We start from the raw sequence: 15391 nt of genomic DNA on the forward strand, positions 1-15391 counted from the left end.
ATAGGAACAATGAAAGGCAATGCAGTGTACTGGTTTGAGCATAGGACTACAATTATGTAAACAAGGTGTAAATCCCCACTCTGCCAAGGAAACCCATTGGGTCACCTTGGGCAAGTCAAATTCTCTCAACCTCCCAGGAATAAATGTTGCAAAGAAAATCATGCAATAGTTTTGTCTTTGGGTTGTGGGTATATATATACCTCACAACGTCTGAGGATGGCTGCCATAGATGTGGACAAAACGTCAGGAGAGAATACTTCTGGAACATGGCCATATAGCCCGGCAAACACACAACAACCCTGTGATCCTGGCCATGAAAGCCTTCGACAACACTTAGAGAAAACTACCCAAAAATACAACAGAGCATCCAAAAATACAAATAGCAGGATACTCTGGTTGAGCATTCAGCTCACAGCAAGCAGAGCACGAAGTTCCATGTAGCTGCAAAGAATTTAGAGCTTTGGAGGCAAAGATCTAGGGTTCAATCTTTATAATTATAATAAGTTTATTTACAAAAATAATAACTACATTTATTAATAGTTAGGAACTGGGTCTGAGCTACTCTAACTCCATCTCACTAGGGTTCAAAAGAGAGGGAAAATCACACAGAAGTGACAAGTGGAGTGCCGCAGGGCTCCGTCCTGGGCCCGGTTCTGTTCAACATCTTTATTAACGACTTAGACGAAGGGTTAGAAGGCACGATCATCAAGTTTGCCGACGACACAAAACTGGGAGGGATAGCTAACACTCCAGAAGACAGGAGCAGAATTCAAAACGATCTTGACAGACTAGAGAGATGGGCCAAAACTAACAAAATGAAGTTCAACAGGGACAAATGCAAGATACTTCACTTCGGCAGAAAAAATGCAAATCAAAGATACAGAATGGGGGACGATGCCTGGCTTGACAGCAGTACGTGCGAAAAAGACCTTGGAGTCCTTGTGGACAACAAGTTAAACATGAGCCAACAATGTGATGCGGCTGCTAAAAAAGCCAATGGGATTCTGGCCTGCATCAATAGGGGAATAGCGTCTAGATCCAGGGAAGTTATTCTCCCCCTCTATTCTGCCTTGGTCAGACCACACCTGGAATACTGTGTCCAATTTTGGGCACCACAGTTGAAGGGAGATGTTGACAAGCTGGAAAGCGTCCAGAGGAGGGCGACTAAAATGATTAAGGGTCTGGAGAACAAGCCCTATGAGGAGCGGCTTAAAGAGCTGGGCATGTTTAGCCTGCAGAAGAGAAGGCTGAGAGGAGACATGATAGCCATGTATAAATATGTGAGGGGAAGTCATAGGGAGGAGGGAACAAGCTTGTTTTCTGCTGCCCTGCAGACTAGGACACGGAACAATGGCTTCAAACTACAGGAAAGGAGATTCCACCTGAACATCAGGAAGAACTTCCTCACTGTGAGAAGGGCTGTTCGACAGTGGAACTCTCTCCCCGGGGCCGTGGTGGAGGCTCCTTCTTTGGAGGCTTTTAAGCAGAGGCTGGATGGCCATCTGTCGGGGGTGCTTTGAATGCGATTTCCTGCTTCTTAGCAGGGGGTTGGACTGGATGGCCCATGTGGTCTCTTCCAACTCTACTATTCTATGATTCTATGATTCTATGATCTCTCCTGACACACAGACATTGGTTCTTTCTCCCACCCTGGACATTCCACGGGTATATATACTCCAATTGTTTAACACCATCAGATCCTCTGAAGATACCAGCCACAAATGCAGGTGAAACATCAGGAGAAAATGCTACTAGAACACAGCCACATAGCCCAGAAACCTCACAACAAAGAAGTCAAAGACAAAAGGCATGCACATGCAAAATATACATTCTACATAACCAATCAGAATGAGAGCAGAAATAAGAGAGGAGAGAAAAAATAGATACATTCCTACTGTCATTCAGGGAAGGGATTTCCCTCATCCTATTCAAAGCTAACTACTCCTCATTGAGGACTGCAGACTTGGGCAGTTGAGGTTGAATTCCAACACAAAGATGGTCCATCCAGGCACTGAGAATAGCATATGTGTGAGTCCACAGATGACCACTTGAAGAACTACAGTTATGAAGCACTGCATCCTGCTTTTATGATAATATTTTATATTTTTTTTCTTCCCCAGGAGGAGGAGAGAGTAGTTTGTCAATAAAAAGACGTATTGATCATGATCTGTACAATGTCCGTGCAAAGTTGTCCCAGGGCATCCAGGAATTCTACGACTATGACATTTCTCTCCTTGAACTGGAGAATCCTGTGCCGTTTGGTGGGAGGATCAGGTAAGGTGCCGGGTCAGACAAGGAAGTATTTATCACAGTTGTCTCTTGTTCTAAAGTCAGCATGATGTAGTGATTTGAGTGATGGATTAGGAATCCAGAATTCCAGTAGACCAGAATTCAAATACTTGCTTGTACATGGAAACCCACTGGGCAACCTTTAGCAAGTCCTATATGATGGCAGTACGAATAAATCTTGCCAAGAAAATCCCATGCTAGGTTGAAAGACTAGAAGGCACACAACAACAACAAATGTTGTGTTGTTTATTTATAGAATGCAACTAATGTACATAAAGTACAAGTAAAAGAACCAGGTTCAAGCCCCGGGAGTGGCGTGAGCGGCCACTGTTAGTTCCAGCTCCTGCCAACCTAGCAGTTCGAAAACATGCCAATGTGAGTAGATCAATAGGTACCGCTCCAGTGGGAAGGTAACGGCGCTCCATGCAGTCATGCCGGCCACATGAACTTGAAGGTGTCTCTACGGACAACGCTGGCTCTTCAGCTTAGAAATGGAGATGAGCACCAACCCCCAGAGTCAGACATGACTGGACTTAACGTCAGGGGAAAACCTTTACCTTTACCTAAAAGAACCAAAACAATCAAAACAATTGATCTTATGAAAAGCATGCAATCTAAACTATATGTGTATATACTCAATCCCAAACTCAAGGCCTGTAGGCCAAATCAAGTCCACCATGTCATTTTCTGTGGCCTTCCAGATGCTGGACTACAACTCTAGTCATGACATCTCATCATTAGACATCATGGCTAGAGCTGAGTCACAGTGGCGCAATGGGTTAAATTCTTGTGGGGGTTTATATATGTCCAGGGTAGGAGAAACAACTGTTGTCTCTTGGAGGCAGGTCCATTGGCCAGCTTGATTAACACAGAATGTGCTTGCAGCTTCAAAGCATGGCTGTTTCCTGCCTGGGGGAATCCTTTGTTGGGAGGTCTTAGCTGGCCCTGATTGTATCCTGTCTGGAATTCTCCTGTTTTCTGAGTGTTGTTCTTTATGTACTGTCCTGATTTTAGAATCTGCCTTTAAAGTATGTCTTTAGGTAGTTCATTCCATTGATTTGAGAAAACAGACCTGGTTTACAACTGCAAATGCTTATGCTCCCAACTTCATTTTCTCCGTTATTTCCTAAGATGCTTCCAAATAACTTTGCATACTGACATTCCAAATTGACATGGTTATGTCTTTGAATTTTAGAAACCAAGAAAGCAAATTGCTCTGAAACCAGGGTCTCTTTCACATTAAACATGAATAGCATGTTCGTGCCATTTCAGTTGCCATTTCTGGCAACACTACAAAACCTTGAATCCTATGGAATCCAGGGTTTTGTAGTATCGTGATATTTGGAGAATTCACTGCCTCACCAAACAACAAATCCCAGGATTCTTCTAGGACAGTGGTTCCCAATCTTTGGTCGTCCAAGTGTTTTGGACTTCAGCCCACACAATTCTTAGGAGCTGCTAAGCTGGTTGGGGTTTCTGGTAGTTGAAGTCCAAAACACCTGGAGGACCAAAGGTTGGGAACCACTCTTCTAGGGTATGGTCATGGCAGATAAAGTGCTATCCTTGGTAGCTTTTATTTTATGCATTTGGAAGAGGTCTTTTTGAGATGTAAAAGGGAAGGTCATCTTAATGTATAGACCTGCCTCCCTGGAGAGGTTAGATTCTACACTTGTTATGCTTTGTGGAGTTGAGAAAAGTTTTGTACTGCAACTTCCAACAACTCTAGTAACCCCATTCATTTTACATAATTTTGGGTTTGTTGGCCTCACTTTTGCATTCATCATTTCTTTGTTCTCCTTGCTGGGTTCTCCACCATCCCTGTACAGTGTTCCCTCACTACTTCGCAGTTCACTTTTCGCGGATTCGCTGTTTTGCGGTTTTTCAATAAACTCTAAAAGACTATTATAAATCATAAAAAATATAATTTGCAGACTAAGGAAGATGGAAGGAGAAGTTGAACAGAGAGAAAAGGAGCCCAAGCAGCAACGGGAGGAGAAGGAGGCGATTTATCAACACACGATTGGTTGATAAAAACTTAAAATAGTGTATAACTACTAAAATAATGTATAAATATTAAAATAAATATAGCGTCCCTACTTCGCGGATTTTCACTTATTGCGGGTGGTTCTGGAACCTAACCCCAGCGATAAGTGAGGGAATACTGTATTGTATTTTGTTCAATTACTGCAAATACCAATCTAGCTTCAGACTCTCAATTCTTCTTTGCAGACCAATATGCCTTCCTTGCACTGAGGGTGCCAATAAAGCCCTGAAGAAGAAGTCAGGGACCACAACCTGTAAAGATCATGGTGAGTGGCATATCTGACTACCAGATTATCTCTAAGAAAGATCATAGAGTCATAAGTGTTGGAAAAGACCCTAAGGATCATTGGCATGGCTGTGTCATTGTGGGAAGGAGTTATCATTGGGCAGAATGGGTCGGTAGGAGGTGAGCATTCCCACCTGGAAGTGGCTCTGTCCCACGTTGAATTTTAAATTTTAAGTTGACATTTTTAAGGAAGGTGTGTATGTATGTACTCAAATACTTGAGTATCAGTATATGCATGCAGTATATATAGCAGAGCTCTATGCGAAAGATTAGAAATGTGGACCAATATCTCAACACCAAAGTGGGGGAATGTGTGGCTGCCCAGTTATGGTGATCTCACAACAAAGCATGTGGCATTGACAGAATAATGCAGTCTGACACCACTTGAATTGCCATGGTTCAGTGCAAGGAAATCCTGAGAATTGTAGTTTGATCAGGCACCAACATTATTTGGCAGAGAAGGCTAAAGGCCTTGTGAAACTACAACTCTCAGGATTCCAGTGTATTGAGCCATGGTAATTACTATGTTGTCCAAAAGAATTAATTCAACTGTGAAGATACACTCAAGCGTTGGAAAAAAAGTGAAGGCCAAAAGAGCTTTTAGTTCTGCAAGCAAGTGGCCTGCCTATTATGCAAGGAGCGGCACAATTCAGAGCCAGAATGAAAAGTGCAGCCTTGCTTTTGCTAAATTGAGGAGGAAGTAGCCTTCTGAAGCTGACAGGTCTGTAAGATGATGCTTCCACCCTTGCAAATAAACATCCTAGCCCAGTTTCAGTAGAATATTGCACAAGGTGGTCAGATATGGCATGTATGTATTTAAAACATTGGTGAGGGGCAATTCTTGAGAACTTCTGGGGTGTTGTGTGGTTTCTGGACTGTATGGCTGTGTTCTAGCAGCGTTTTCTCTTGTAGTTTCTCCTGCATCTGTGGCTGGCATCTTCAGAGGATGCCAGCCGCAGCCCCTTCCCACTTCCTCCCCACATTGCAGCCTCTTGCTTCCTGCATGATTCGGCTTTACCAAGTCCCCTAGTCTTGAGCTTCCCTATATCTGCTCTCTTTTGAGGGAAATGAAAGGTTATCTTGTAAGAGAGGAAACGATAGTAAAGGGAGAACATGACTGTATATCAGAGAAGAGTTTTGTGCAAATGATATAGAGCACCTCATAACAGTTGGCAGGGAGGTTTTGTAAGAGTTTCACAAACCTAATAGGAAAGCTTTAAACAGAGTTATAGTGGAGGGAGATTTCAAAGGTAGGAGGTCATCAAGTATTGGAGATAATGGCCTAATTATTGTAGAGAGGGTAGGGCAAATAGGATAAGAACCCAATTATTTGAGGAAAAAATGATTATATGATTCTGTGAATAGATTTAGTCAGATTGATCAACCACCTCCGACCCAAAAACTGTTTTCTTAGAACAATGGTTCCCAACCTTTTGTCCTCCAGGTGTTTTCGATTTCAGCTCCCACATTTCTTAACAACTGCTGTTGGCTCAGATTTCTGGGAATTGAAGTCCAAAACCCCTGGAGGACTGAAGGTAGGAACCACTGTCTTAGAAGCTGTCTGACAGACCAGTGGTATCTGCCCCTCAAAAACTGAATATCAGAAACATATGATTAACAAGGGGCATCCCCATTCCTTCTTGGAATTAAACAAGCAAATCACTTTATCAGCTGAGAATGGCAGTGTACTATATCATATTTGGTAAAGTGTGGGTCTCTCTAGATCACTAATTGCCACATTCTGGTCTTCTAAGTATTTTGGACTTTAGCTCCCAAAATCCCTGACAATTGGTCACGGCAGCAGAGACATCTGAGAGCTGGAATCCCAAACACCTGGAGGATTACAGCTTGGAATCACTATTCTGGACAATGCTGGACTATAACTCTCAGCATTCCTCACCACTGGCAATGCTGGCTCGGAATGATGAGAGCTGAAACCAAACCAAGTTCTGGAGGGCTGCTTTTTGCTGACCTCATTCTGTGACACTAAGAATTGTCCACATGAACTCTTTTGAGAGTTGTGATGCTATTTTGCATTACAAATATTCCTCTCAATTTGCTGGAATTAGAGGTGCCGGGTCCCATGAAAGTAAGAAACCACAAATAAACATATGGTTCTGTAGGAACATCTAGGTCCTCCAACACAGCTCTGTCATCAACTTCTGGAGGAAATTGGCCAAAGTTGTGCTGGAGGATCTAGAGCAGTGGTTCTCAGCCAGTGGGTCCCCAGGTGTTTTGGCCTACAACTCCCAGAACTCCCAGCCAGTTTACCAGCTGTTAAGATTCCTGGGAGTTGAAGGCCAAAACATCTGGGGACCCACAGGTTGAGAACCACTGATCTGACATTCATAAACAGATCAAATTTGTGAATAGCACAGCCCAACACATGCTTTTTCTGGTGTTATTTGGTGCACTGATTCAGAAAGTTTCATCAGATAGACCTCACCAGCTCTAGTTTCTCAGATATGGATGAGCAGGTGGCAACTGGTAGATGCCATATGCTCTGTATCTCAAAAACTAGAGCTGATAGGGGAAAACTGGTGCCATTTTGGGAATCAGCAGGTCAATACCCAGAAACAGGGCTAATGTTTGAGACACCAAAAGATGTGTTGGCCAGTGAATCAAGTATTTAAAAGGCAAACTCACAAATGTGGAGTACTGTACTTTCTTTTGGATTCTGGAAATGACGTCCCCTATGATGCTTCACCCACTAGACCTTACTCTCCTTCTGCCAGAAAAATCCAATTCAAGATTACTTTCCCTTGCTTTTACTTAGTAATTGAAAAAACCTCTCTTCTTAACTATAAAGCTTTAAAGATCCACCATTACGTTTCCTTTCACCACAATAATTCCTGTCTCATAGAACTGGAGCTGCTGAGTTTTGAGAAGGTGCCTGCCCAGTTTATATCCTTGGACAACAAACGGATGAACGTGCGGATCAAGACAAAGACAAGCGTAAGCCTATTATTTCCTCTAGATTGGATTCTGGATAACAAACATTTGAGATGTTGACATAAGAGTCATAAAGAGCCATACGGTCTCTGGGTTGGTTCAGAGGATGCAACAAGCTGGGAAACCACAGTCCCAGGCTTGTCATTTGTGAATAGCTTGCTGGTGGATTCTGCTCCTGGTTGCCAGCTGCTACTCTGTCTTGTTTCCTTTCCCATAAACCATATCCCCCCCCCCCCAAAAAAACCCCTCTTAAACATTGCCTTCCTTGCCTGATTTAGGATATCTCTGCAAGGATCACAAGCTAGAAATATTGGTAGGAGTGGTGATATGGAGACAAGACATCCCCATCTGCTGCATTGGCCAGCTTAAGGCAGAGATGTCAGACTTGTGGCCCTTCACGTGTTTGGGACTCCAACTCCCAGAAGACCTAGCCAGCTTGTCCAATGGTCAAGAATTCTGGGAGCGGAAGTCCAAAACACATGGAGGGCCACACGTTTGACACCATTGGCTTCAGGAAAGTGTAATGCCGGCAGGATCCATGTGGATGGGATTAGTCCAAAATTGACCCAATCCCACTGTCCACAAGGCCCCAGGATACACTGTAATGTTGAGCAAACTTCAGAGTATCCTCCAATTTTGCTTAAAGCAGGACAAAGTTGGGTCAAGGAAGTGGTTCTCAACCTGTGGTGTTTTGGCCTACAACTCCAGAAATCGCAGCCAGTTTACCAGCTGTTAGGATTTCTGGGAGTCGAAGGCCAAAACATCTGGAGACCCACAGGTTGAGAACAACTGGGTTAAGGCAAGAAGCACTAGGATACTTACTGGAAGTCGCTTGTGCGTAATGGGAAAAAACAGTGGTGAATTCACCATGAGTTTGGGTTTTCTAGACAGTGTAAACAAGCCCTTAATGGGAGAAACACAAGAAGAGGAGTTGCACCTATGTTTCGTTGCCATCATAAATAAATGGTAGAGCAAAGCCATTTTATTCTGCTATATCTGCTGTGTGCGGAAGTGAAAGAATTGCCTGCAACAGCATGCTGTTCCAAACTGCTAAGCCAGAATGAGTGGGGTTTCCTCGTTTATTGTGTTACCTAATTTTGGCCATAACTGTGTGATGCTCCCGTGAACTTTTGCAATCCTCAAATTCATTAGTAGGGAACTGTTGAAAAGGGGATTTCCTTTCTGTGTTAAACAGATGTTGCAGGGAAGCACAGTTTATAAAAGGAAGTTGAATACTGAAATAGTTGCAAAAAACAGTACTGTGAAATAGTAGTCAGCAAAATAGAGAGCTGACGAAATTTTTGGGCTGTGTTTGATGCCATATTGAACAAGGAGTCCTGCTGTAATGTGTGCTCATGTATGGAGCCCATTTACACACACTTTGGGTTCTCCACTCACAAAAACAGGGTGATAAATATGTCAAAATCTGTTACATTAAGTCATTCATGACAAATTTGTTCCTCTCTAAACAAGGGCAAATGGATTAGGTGCACAAATAGTATATACTATTCATTGGGAAGTTTAATAAACTAAGATCTACAGCTTTATATGACATGCAATGAGGCCAATGTGTTGAATAGCATGCAGTGTTGAATCCAAATTCTGGTGGAGACTCCAAAGGATCGAAACTTCAAGTGAAGGGACATCTCTATCCCAATGACAGAGTGCTTTAAATTCAGCGATTCCTTCAGACACCAAAGTGTATGTCATCATTACAAAATTAAACACATTACTTTTACAGTAGAGTCTCGCTTATCCAACGTTCTGGATTATCCAACGCATTTTTGTAGTCAATGTTTTCAATACATCATGATATTTTGGTGCTAAATTCGTAAATACAGTAATTACTACATAGCATTACTACAGTAGTAATTACTACATAGCATTATGTCATCATTACAAAATTAAACATTACTTTTACAGTATATGGAATTTTAATCTTGATTCCTTCATCCAGAGTTCCATAAATAAGATTGCCATCTGTCTTGAAGTGAGACATATTACATGCAAATGCAGTATGACACAGGTCATAGTTGTGAATATGCATAGTTGTGCATATTAATTCATTTTATTGTATAGTACAATCCCAATATCTGCAGGGAATACATGAAGGGCATATGGTCCAAGCATGTTATAGAAGTGTCCTAGGAAATGCTAAAAAGAGCACGTTTTGTTTTCCATGGTATGACAGGTGTCTGTCATACCATATGCCATATTTTATTTTGGGTTGCTGTGAGTTTTCCGGGCTGTATGGCCATGTTTCAGAAGCATTCTCTTCTGACATTTTGCCTACATATGTGGTAGGCATCCTCAGAGATTGTGAGATCTCCTGGAAACTAGGCAAGTGAGATTTATATATCTGTGAAATGTCCAAGGTGGGAGAAAAAACTCTTGTCTGAGGCTTTGCAGCTTCAAAGCCTGGCTGGTTCCTGCCTGGGGGAATCCTTTGTTGGGAGGTGTTAAGGATTGCCTAGTTTCCAACAGACCTCAACCCCTGAGGATGCCTGCTATACATGTGGGTGAAACATCAGGAGAGAATGCTTCTGGAACATTGCCATACAGCCCGGAAAACTCATAGCAACCCAGTGATTCGGCCATTAAAGCTTTCAACAACATATTTCATTTTGTTTCATCATAGTGAAACTGGTTAACTGTGTCCTAAATAGCAATTTAGCCATCAAATCTGTGAATCTATTATTTTCTGTAGCGTCCCTCCTGTATTTCCGGAGCTGTTCAAGAAGGCATGATATATTCCCAGGTGTCTGATGCCTCTGAAGTGGTCACAGACAGATTCCTCTGCAGCGGGGATGACAACGGTGTGGAGGCGGCCACTTGCAAAGGTTATTTTTTGTCCACAAAATTGGGGAGAATGTATCCAGATTAAGTGTCGGAGGCATGGAGAAAGGAAAGAGGACCTGTTCTGAATTTGAAGATGCCTCTTCATCCAAATGAATTTGTTTGGATATTCCTACTAGCGGGAACAGGCATGGGCAAACATCGCCCCTCCGGTTGTTTTGGACTTCAACTCCTACAATTCCTAACAGCCAGAGGGCCAAAGTTTGCCTATGCCTGAGCTAGAATCATATGCATTTTTCACAACATTGAGGTTCACTTTCTAACTTCTAAAAATCCTTTAAACCATTTCCTTTATTATATTTCTTCCAGTCCATGTTATATAATAAAGAGTCTGGCCAAGGCTGGGCTTAGCACCAGCTGCAGAAAAATCCTGCCAATCGAAAGGGTAACAGTTTGGGCTCGGGATGGGGTGAGCACCTGCTGTTAGCCCCAGCTCCCTGCTCACCTAGCAGATCAAACAGATATGCGAGTAGATAAATAGGTACCGCTTTTAGCAGGAAGGTAATAAAAACGCCCTTAAGGAAATCAATTGGGAGGACATCTATGGGTGACAAAGCCCTTCAGCATGGAAGATGGAGCGACAGCATCCCCCCTCCATGGCTGGAGTCACACACAGCCTCCAAGATGCCAAAAATAAGATGGAAAATGCCTTTAACTCTGTCTATGTGTTTTGTTTTTCCTTGTTACTTGTATAACAGCATTGAATGCTTGCCGTATGTGTGTTCTGTAATCAGCCCTGAGTCCACTTGGGGAGATAGAGCGGAATATAAATAAAGTATATTTTATTTATAATTTATTTATGTATTTATGTGCAAAGGAAATCTGCGAAGGGTTAGGGGAGGGAGTGCATTTCATGCCTGTCCTAGTGTATTATATTATTAAATTATTATCATTAGCCTGTATAGCATCATCAAATAGACATGGCCTTTTTCAACAAAAACAATGGGTGCTGCCAAAGGCATACAATTTAAAATATAGGTGTGTATACATACACACCCAGAAAGAATGAGGAAAAACAATATTATCATTTGTCATGGGTTAAAGAATCCCAGGGTATAAATAAAGATAGAATGTTTAAAAAGCCAGATAGTTAGCTGCAAAATCAAGTGTCATCTTCCGGATGAAGTCTGAATGTTAAGCGTATCGGTCTAGACATGCGCTATCTTTTGGTATGCTTGGATTTGGTGGTTGCTTTGATGGTAAAGAAGAGTGGTCACTTTAAGAGAAAGAAAGCACTAGGTAGATTTAGAAGTATGAAATGGGAGTGGGAGTTTGGGGTTTCTTGTGTCAGCATTTAATTCCACCTTTTCCCCTTTTAATAGGAGAATCTGGAGGATCACTATTTGTAGAGAGGAGGGAAAGACATTTTCAGGTCTGTGAGCTTTTTGTTGTATCTGGCTGTCATTTGAAATTGCTGTTCCAGGAGGGAGGGGCGAAATGGGAGGAGGTTAAGGGTAATGGGATATGCATGTCTAAGAAATGTATAAAGCATCATAAAAGGTAAAGTGACTTTTGGAATAATGTATATCGAGATAAGAAGCCCCGGTGGCGAAGTGCGTTAAAGCACTGAGCTGGAGACTGAAAGGTCCCAGGTTCAAACCCCGGGAGCGGCGTGAGCAGCTGCTGTTAGCTCCAGCTCCTGCCAACCTAGCAGTTCGAAAACATGCCAATGTGAGTAGATCAATAGGTACCGCTCTGGCGGGAAGGTAACGGCGCTCCATGCAATCATGCCGGCCACATGACCTTGGAGGTGTCTACGGACAACGCCGGCTCTTCGGCTTAGAAATGGAGATGAGCACCAATCCCTAGAGTCAGATATGACTGGACTTAACGTCAGGGGAAACCTTTACCTTTTACTATATCGAAATAAGACTTGTATGGCAAAAGTTTGTTAATTGAATATACTTATCAATAAAACAAGAAGAAAACCAAAAAAACTAAACTAAGGCTGTCGTACTTTGGCCACACAATGACTCACTAGAAAGGACAATAATGCTTGGTAAAAGGTAAAAAGAAAAGACAAAGACAGCATTCCAGGTGGAGAAACTCAATCAAGAAAGCCACATACCTGAGTTTGTAAGATCTGAACAGGAATATTGAAGATACTGGGACTTGGAATTCCTTCATTCATGGGGTCACCATAAGTCCTTGTCACTTCATTAATTTCTAGGTGTGATCACTGGTCATTTTAGGGATGAAATTTGAAGGATGCATGTCCCTGCAGTGGCAAAAGGATATCCACCTTGATATATACCTGTTGAAGAGTGTACAGGATATTTGGAGAGATGGATGGAAAATGCCAACATGATCTGGCCTGACAGAAATCATAGAAACATGAAAAACAAAGGTCATACAGTCGAACCTCATTCTGCCATGCAGGAACACACAATCTAGCACTCCCAACAGATGGCCATCCAGCCTCTGTTTTCAAATCCCCAGAGAAAGAGGCTTCACCGTACTCCCAGGCAGCCTATTCCACTGCCGAATAGCTCTTAGTCTCAGGACGTTCTTCCTAATATTTAGGTGGAAATTTTTTTTCCTTCACATTTGAATCCATTGCTCTGTGTCTTAGGCTGGATCTACACTGCCATATAATTTATTTACAGTATTTATATTCCGCCCTTCTCACCCTGAAGGGGATTCAGGGCGGATCACATTGCACACATATAAGGCAAACATTCAATGCCATAACATAGAACAGAGACAGAGACAAACGCAGGCATGGGCTGGCCTCGAACTCATGACCTCTTGGTCAGAGTGATTTGTTGCAGCTGGCTGTTAACCAGCCTGTACCACAGCCCCGCCAGTTTCAGATTATATAATTCAGTTTCAGATTAACTGCATTGAACTGTATTATATGACAGTGTAGACTCAATTCCATGTGACACTGTAGCTCTGGCCCTAGTCTTCAAGGGAGCCTTAGTCTCCAAAGTAAAGGAGCTTGTTCCTCAATACAACATCCTTTTAAATCTTTAAACATAGGTATCAGGTCCCCTCTCAACCCTCTCTTCTCCAAGCTAAACATTCCCAACTCCCTCAGCCATTCCTCGTAGGGCTTGGCTTCCAAATTATTGATACATTTGGACACATTCCAGCATGTCAACTGAATTGTGGTGCCCAGGACTGGACACAGTATTCACCATACGTTGAAGTCAGCATGACGGCAGCTAACAATTTATTTATTTGCCCTATTTATACCTTGCCTTTCTCACCCCATTTGAGCCCCCGGTGCTGCAGCATGTTAAAGCGCTGAGCTGCTGAACTTGCAGACCGAAAGGTCGCAGGTTTGAATCCGGGGAGCAGAGTGAGCACCCGCTGTTAGCTCCAGCTTCTGCCAACATAGCAGTTTGAATACATGGAAATGTGAGTAAATCAATAGGTACCGCTCCGGCGGGAAGGTAACGGTGCTCCATGCAGTTATGCCGGCCACATGACCTTGGAGGTGTCTACGGACAACGCCGGCTCTTCAGCTTAGAAATGGAGATGAGCACCAACCCCTAGAGTTAGACATGACTGGACTTAACGTCAGGGGAAACCTTTACCTTTACCTTCTCACCCCAAAGGGTACTCAATAATAACAATATCTGAAAAATGTACACCACGATAAAGGTTCAAACCATAGAACACAATATGTATATTAGAGCATCATATACCTTTATCGTGGTGTACATTTTTCAGATATTGTTTAGAATAGACAGCTGTGTTTAGTTATTATTACTCAATAATAACAACAGCCTCACTTTTCATTATTGCCAGTTGTTGGCCATATGTCTCTATAGGGGCAAAAGGAACTCCACTGTGATACACACCTGTTGGAAGTTGTGCAGGACAAACACCTTGGGAAGGATTAAGCATCATTGGATAAAAATACCAGCATAGTTTGGTTTGACAAGAATGTGTAAGAAGCAAATGGTAGGCTTCCAGAAGAGCCTGGTACAAAATAGCTGCTGGAAGGGCTGTGGAGATCTAGAAAAGAATGAAGTTGATCCCAATCTGACTTCTGTCACTCTTATTCCACGGAGTCCTGCTTCCATTGTACTTTGACCCCTATAATCTGTAGATTTTGCCTTTAGCTTTTGGCTGAGTTATTTTCTCTTTCCTGGCAGGTGGGTGTGATCAGCTGGGGTACCTACGACCCATGTAAAAGGAAGAACGCAAAGGAAATCATACGAGTCTCCCCTCAACGCAGTCATAAACCACGAGATTTCTATATCAGTCTTTTCAGCATACAGGACTGGCTGAGGCAACATTTGGGCAAATCTCTGAGATTCATCCCTCTGCAATAAATCGCAAGCCTATACATTTGCCGTTCGCTAGCATTCTTCACAGGCAACACGTTGATTTTCATTACGCTTATTAAAAATGTATCTTCGTTACACTTTGTGTGCTTATTTTGTTGAAATCCACAACTTGAAGGATTATGACCCAAAACTGATTCCAGAGTTATCAGCCAGAGTTGTTCCACAGAACTAGGACTTGGAGTATTGGAAATAACTGCACCCAGTTTCTGGGCACATATCCTTTTGGAAATAAATGGCAATCATAACCTTATTGAAAAGGAAAAATGTCATGTCCGTTTGGCAAATGTGAATCTCCATGAACATGTGGAGACCACCTTTTGAAAACCACTAGTCAAGAAAAGCATGACCTTGTTAGAAGTCAACCCTTTGAACAAGTGATATTCATAAGCATTCATGTAATGGCACACAGGTAACTCAGCTGTCAAACTGAAGAACCATGTATTTAAACTGCCAAGGATAAAGACATGCCACTACAAAATATATATTTGGTTAGCAGAGGATGGTTGTTTCTTTGAAGTTGAAATTGCTGTTGCCCAAAAGATATACACTCCCTTGAAATCTCTTAGTTTAAAATATACACTCAGAGATAAACAATCTTCTTTGGCTGCATTTCAGAGGAAGGAGCTGACAGAATTAAAAAGAAAGCAAAAGAGGGGAGAAACTC

At 42.4% G+C, this 15391-nt stretch overlaps 1 protein-coding gene across 1 annotated transcript in view; it reads left to right on the plus strand.

Annotated features, from left to right (window-relative positions):
• Positions 1-15391, plus strand: part of cfb (complement factor B) — a 150349-nt gene that overhangs the window by 45111 nt on the left and 89847 nt on the right. The window contains exons 13-18 of the mRNA XM_062969325.1: positions 2121-2274; positions 4519-4598; positions 7482-7573; positions 10278-10410; positions 11749-11798; positions 14533-14706. Of these exons, the coding sequence (XP_062825395.1) occupies positions 2121-2274; positions 4519-4598; positions 7482-7573; positions 10278-10410; positions 11749-11798; positions 14533-14706 (683 nt within the window). The remainder of the gene's footprint in view (positions 1-2120; positions 2275-4518; positions 4599-7481; positions 7574-10277; positions 10411-11748; positions 11799-14532; positions 14707-15391) is intronic.

This window comes from Anolis carolinensis, chromosome 2 (assembly GCF_035594765.1).
Source record: "Anolis carolinensis isolate JA03-04 chromosome 2, rAnoCar3.1.pri, whole genome shotgun sequence".
NCBI classification, from domain to species: Eukaryota; Metazoa; Chordata; class Lepidosauria; order Squamata; family Dactyloidae; genus Anolis; species Anolis carolinensis.